The sequence below is a fragment of the Austrofundulus limnaeus genome, unplaced genomic scaffold (assembly GCF_001266775.1).
Source record: "Austrofundulus limnaeus strain Quisiro unplaced genomic scaffold, Austrofundulus_limnaeus-1.0 Scaffold1771, whole genome shotgun sequence".
NCBI lineage: Eukaryota > Metazoa > Chordata > Actinopteri > Cyprinodontiformes > Rivulidae > Austrofundulus > Austrofundulus limnaeus.
The window spans coordinates 5470-11559 of NW_013954173.1; the positions used below are offsets into that span (position 1 = coordinate 5470).

Genomic DNA, 6090 nt, shown 5'->3' on the forward strand with positions numbered 1-6090 from the left:
ACACACACACACACACACACACACACACACACACACACACACACACACACACACAAACAAATATAAACACAGTCAGATGAAAACAACATGGCTTCTTCTGTAGCTTTGACACGAAGATCAAAAGATTTCAGCAACAATAAAATAAACCAGTAAAAAAACACAAAAATAAAAAACAATAAATACATAAAAATATTTTAAAACTAACAAAAATACATATTTTGAAAAGGAGATTGAAGCAAACAGAAGAAACGCTAAAATAATTACATTTTCTCATCTTTGCTGAAGAAGCTAAAACTAGCCAGACAATAACTAACAACTAAAAGGAGCTAAATGCTAGCTAAAAGCTAACCAAAGGGAAACACTAGCAAAAACAAAAGTATGCTAACCAAAAGTAGAGGTTGGCTAAAGCCTAATATGGAAAAACTTTAGTTAAAAGAAGCTAAACTTAAACACAAAAATAAGCAAAATGTTAGCTAAAGGTAATAAAACCCTACCTAAAATCACAGGATAAAAGCCAAATGTAGCAATAAATTAGCTAAAATCTAAAAGTAGTAAAGCAAGACCTAAACATAGCAAAACAACTAGCCAAAAGTAGAAGCATCTTTGCTAAAAGCAGCTTAAGTTTAAATGCAATCTAAAAGGGATTAAAGGCTAGCTTAAGCTAGCAAAACAATAGCTGAAATTAAAAAATTGTTAGCTAAAAATAGCAAAACCCTACCTAGAAGATCACTGGATAAAAGCCTAATGTAGCATGAAATTAGCTAAAGCCTAAAGTAGCAAAACACGACCTAAAGATAGCAAACAACTAGCCAAAAGTAGAAACATCTTAGCTAAAAACAGCTTAAGTTTAAATACAATCTAAAAGAGATTAAAGGCTAGCTTGAGCTAGCAAAACACTAGCTGAAATTAGAAAATTGTTAGCTAAAATAGCAAAACCCTACCTAAAGGATCACTGGATGAAATCCTAATGTAACATGAAATTAGCTAAAGCCTAAAAGCAGCAACACGACCTAAAAATAGCCAACAGCTAGCAAAAAGTAGAAACATCTTAGCTAAAGTAACAAAAGGCCAGTTGAAATCGTACATTAGCAGAGTGGTAGCTGAAAGCTAAATGTAGGAGAACTGTAGCTAAAGGCTAACAGAATCAGTAGCTGAATTAGATGTTTGAAAATCGTTTGTCAACAAAGTTAAATGTCTTGTAAATAATTAACGTTTAAAAATTAAAAGTCACAGCAGCCGTCTGCTGAACCAGCCGAAGGTTTTGATGATTGTCTGAATTAACACCAAGGAATAATAAAAGTAAAGAGCAGTAAAAACTAAACGCTGACTCAGCGTCCACACAACAAACACTATCAGCTCATCAGGTGAAGCAGGTACCGTTCAGCACCTGTGTCCTCCTGCAGACGTGGAGCGGACCTGAGAGGCTCCTGGCTCTGGACGAGCTGATCGACAGGTGTGAGACCAGCCAGGTGAAGCACGTGATGCAGATCATCGAGCCCCAGTTCCAGAGAGACTTCATATCGCTGCTGCCCAAAGAGGTACGGCCTGGAAAACCGGACCGCCGCTCCAGCTTTTAAAGTCCAGAACCGGACCCCGGGTCCTAACGCTGTGGTGGTGTGTTTACAGCTCGCCCTGTACGTGCTGACCTTCCTGGATCCCAGGGACCTGCTGCGGGCCGCTCAGACCTGCAGGTACTGGAGGATCCTGGCTGAGGACAACCTGCTGTGGAGGGAGAAGTGTCGTGAGGAAGGTCAGGATCAGAACTTCTGCACGGTCCAAGCCTAAATGATCATTTATTTTTGGAAAATCTTGAAAAACTGATAAAACTTTAAAGAAAATAAGATGAAATCCAGTATTTCCCCTGTAAAACAACATAAAGCTGGTTTATTCTGTGTCACCTGAGCAGAACCCCTACAGGTGTGTTTTCATATGATGAAAAAAGACTTTCTGGATGTAAAGTGCTTTCTAACCTGAGGGTAAGATGGAAATACAGCCACACACAATCCATCACTCCTCTTTCATTCAGCGCAATGCAGAGGCTGAGTGTGTGTGTGTGTGTGTGTGTGTGTGTGTGTGTGTGTGTGTGTGTGTGTGTGTGAGATCAGGAGACATGTCAGCCTGGCACACCGTCGCTGCAGNGTGTGTGTGTGTGTGTGTGTGTGTGTGTGTGTGTGTGTGTGTGCAGCTGGGCGCTCCGCCAGTCAGCCGAGATTCACTGCCAGCGCTCGGCAGCCATACCAATGAGGCTACGTAATGTTAGCATCACACCACAGCCATACTAATGAAGCAAGCCTCAACTGCAGCTCGGTGCTTCATAAATAAAGCTAATTATTACCAATCCTGACCCACCGCTGGGAACAGTGTTGTGTTAGCAAGAAGCCAGTGAGGATACAAAGGCAGGAGTCATTAGCAGCGCTACACTGACTTATTAATGACTGTCATTTACAAAGCTAACACAGGTAAGAGAAGCTAATCTATACAAAACATCACTACAGTAAAGATTAGGCTAATTTATGACGAATGAGATGGACTGCAGTGTGTTAGCCTTTTCCACATTAGCTTCAGTTTATGTTTTTGGTTTTATCCTAATTAGTTTAAGTCAACATACTATAAAAGATTTTACAGCAGATATGCTAATGTCATCTTTTACAACAGTAGCTTCATTTAAAGTAGCTAAAATCAGCTTAGCTTAGTTTCCAGCGGTGGTAAATCTTCAGAGCTGCTGTTCTTATTTACTCACATTAGTTATTTATATGAAACTACAGGAACAGTGTTAATGTTAGCTCATGTAACAGTCTAATTAGCAATTAGCTTCAAATGTACTCACTAATGTTAGCTTAGCTATACTGCTGCTTTGTTGGTTTCACGCTGGTATTTTTTTTCAAGTGTTATCTGTTTTCTTTACCGTTATTTTACCTTTGTATGATTTACATACACTACAGAAAAGATGCTAATGTTAGCTCATAGCCACCTTAGCTAGTAGCTTCAAAGCTACCAGCTAATACTGTCATTGCTTGGTATCAAGCTGTAGTATATTTTTAGAAGCTGATGCTAGTGTGATTTACTGTAAAAAAGAGCACATAACAGATATATTAGCTATCGGCTTTAAATATACTTGCTAAAATTAGCTTAGCTGTGTTATATCTGAACTGTTATTCTTATTTGCTCTCTTTAGTGTGATTTATATGAAATTACAAGAGCTATGCTAATGTTAACTCACATAACAAATATATTAGCTATTGGCTTAAAAACTACTAGCTAATATTAGCTTAGCTGTGGTAAATCTGTTATTCTTATGTGCTCTCTTTAGTGTGATTTATATGTAATTACAGAATCTATGCTAAAGTTAGCTCACAGAACAGTAATGTTATAGTTAGCTTCAAACTACCAGCTAATGTTAGCTTGACTTGGTTTCATGTTGAGGGAAATTTTCTCAGCTGTTGTCTTTAATGACTTTCTTTAAAATATTTTTCATAAAATTTCATCAGCTGTGTTTTTAGCTCACATCACTTTGGTAAATGGACTTTGATGTTCATCATTAGCTTTAAAGCTAGTAGCTTTGAATTAAGTCACTAACAGTACTGTAGGTCACAGCTACAATTAAAAATAAAACATTAGAAGTGTTTATTTAGCAAAATTGCAGTTTGTGAACAACAAATGTAAACCATTTCCTGTTTATTACCATTTTATGTGATTTCACTGTTGTCTAAGTCAGATGCAGCCTCTAACCTTAGCCTCGTGTTTCACAGGTATATCAGAGTGTTTGCTGCATCGTCGTAGAGAGTGCGTGCGACCAGGCGCCGCCATCAGCCCGTGGAAATCTGCCTACATTAGACAGCATCGCATAGAAACCAACTGGAGGAATGGGGACGAGCGTGAACCCATGGTACAGTTTAATAAAAACTGGTCTGTGTTGAGTCTCATAAACATGGACTGACGGTGAGTTGTTGTCATCGTTCTGCAGGTGTTAAAAGGTCACGACGATCACGTTATCACCTGCCTTCAGTTCAGCGGCGACCTGATTGTCAGCGGCTCTGATGACAACACGCTCAAAGTCTGGTCGGCCATCACTGGAAAGGTAGAGCCGTGGTTTTTGGTTAAATTCTTTACTCTTTAATTCTTGGGTGAATAAGTTAAATCCTAAATTCTGCTGTTCAATTCTGAAGCTCCAACCTTTAAATCTTGTGTATTTCTCAAAAATACACAATATTTGTGTACATGGTGGAATAATATGGCCACCTGCTGAGAAACTTAAAGTCCAGTAAGCCAAAATCTGCTGAGTCACTGGTCACCATGGTGTTTCCTGCCTTTTCCAGATAGCAGAGGCCTCAAACAAACTGAAAGTTGTGTCAAAACTCTAGATTGTGTTGAAGGAATTTTTGAATCATGAAAGGCAGAAACTTCTGGTGGCTGATTTTTTAAAATCTATATAATCTCTAGTGTTGTTTGAAAAAGATGAAACAAGTTTAAAAATAAATTCTTCAGAAATTGAAGTGACTGTTTTTTCTGCCAGTTAGCGTAGCTTCCTGTAGTGTCGCAGTAAAGCTTTGTTTTTAAGTCGTTTTTTCACATTTTCCTCATTAAACTCTGAATAATTTGTTTGTAGAGAAAAGTTGAAGTTATAAGAGCGAGATTGTTTTCAGAAATGCTTTTAAATATGATTTGTGTATAAATTTCTAGTAATAATTGCTAATCGTGTTAGCTTTTCAATGGTATTTCAATATTACGTTAGCATCTGTGCTAATTGTTGGTGAGAGTTTGTTTGAAAAATATTAGATAATTTTAAATTAGTGTGTTTAATTGTCAGTTTAACGTTTTTGGTAAAAATCTGAGAAATCTGTGAATCAGTTCAGAATTGTAAAGTCCAACTTTCTATGATTTATTTAAACCTTAAATGATGTTTCTGCTGTGACGTCTGTCTGATGTAGAGCTCAAAACAGGGTGGGTTTGACCAAAATCATATTTTTGTCTATGAAGGTACTTTTGGTCATTTTTGTCTAATTTTCCCAACAAAAGTTGTAGCACTATTACTCCAAATTGAGCCACATTTTAATGTGTTTTTTGTTTGAGATTTTCTAAAACTGCATAAAGATTGGTCCTGTTTTATGTTTATAATGACAGAACATATAAAAGATTACAGCTTGATGAGGCTGAATCGGTTGAACGGAGCAGAAAAGACCAAAGCCGAGGCAGTCGGACCTGTCGAGTTAGTCGGGGTGTGTTTCCGAGATGCTCCACTCTGTGCGTGCACACAAACACAACGAAGCGCACACAGCCTGGAGCAGCTTTGTTTGAACGTACAGCTCATACAGGCTGTGTGCTAAAGGTGAAAACTCTCTGTACGTTTGGTTTAAACACACATACGATATAAATATATTGTCTTTACAAAATCCATGTCGACATAAAGACAGAACCAGAAATAGGTTCCAGTGTTGCACCTGAGGTGTTTGCAGCGTCGGTATTTAACACAAACGCTGAGATGAGATTACTATTCTCAGGTGACATGGTTTTTGTGGAAGGGAGGAGTTATAAAAATGTGAGAGCAGAAAGTTCAGATGGTATGGTGGCTGAGCGCAGCTCAAAGTTCAGTTTCTGTCAGAGAGCTCGTTGATATCAGCTGTTTATGAAGTTTACATTTCCACTGGTTAAATATGAAAGGAATCAGAACATCCAGCAGGAAATCAAAGATATAAACCAGCGACTCGGACCTAAGATCTGCTGCTGAATGAGCTAAATTTATTTTCTATTATATGATAATAAAAATAAACAATATAAAACTAAACAACTAGAATAGGACCGGGCTGTTTATGCTCATCTTAAGTAAAAATGACGTAATTTGAGAAAAACTTAAGCTAAAATTCGTCTTGGTGCTAGCTGAGCATAGCCTTCAGCTGATACAGCTAACAGTTTGCTTTGGTAAACAATCAATATGGCCGACGATGCTGTCAGCATTAGAGATGCTGAGCTGCAGTTTGGTCTTTACCTGAGCTTGTAGCAGCACAGGTGAGAAACACCTGGATTAGGGCTGGGCGGTATGACCTCAAATTCATGTCAGGGTATAAATTTGATCCTTCACAGTAACAATATATA

The 6090-nt window shown here is 38.1% G+C and overlaps 1 protein-coding gene across 1 annotated transcript in view; it reads left to right on the forward strand.

The window, feature by feature from the left end:
* The window catches only part of LOC106536323 (F-box/WD repeat-containing protein 7), a gene marked incomplete at its 5' end in the record, with an annotated part of 13359 nt that overhangs the window by 770 nt on the left and 6499 nt on the right, over positions 1-6090 (forward strand). The window contains 4 exon segments of the mRNA XM_014033566.1: positions 1404-1538; positions 1627-1750; positions 3750-3886; positions 3965-4078. Of these exon segments, the coding sequence (XP_013889020.1) occupies positions 1404-1538; positions 1627-1750; positions 3750-3886; positions 3965-4078 (510 nt within the window).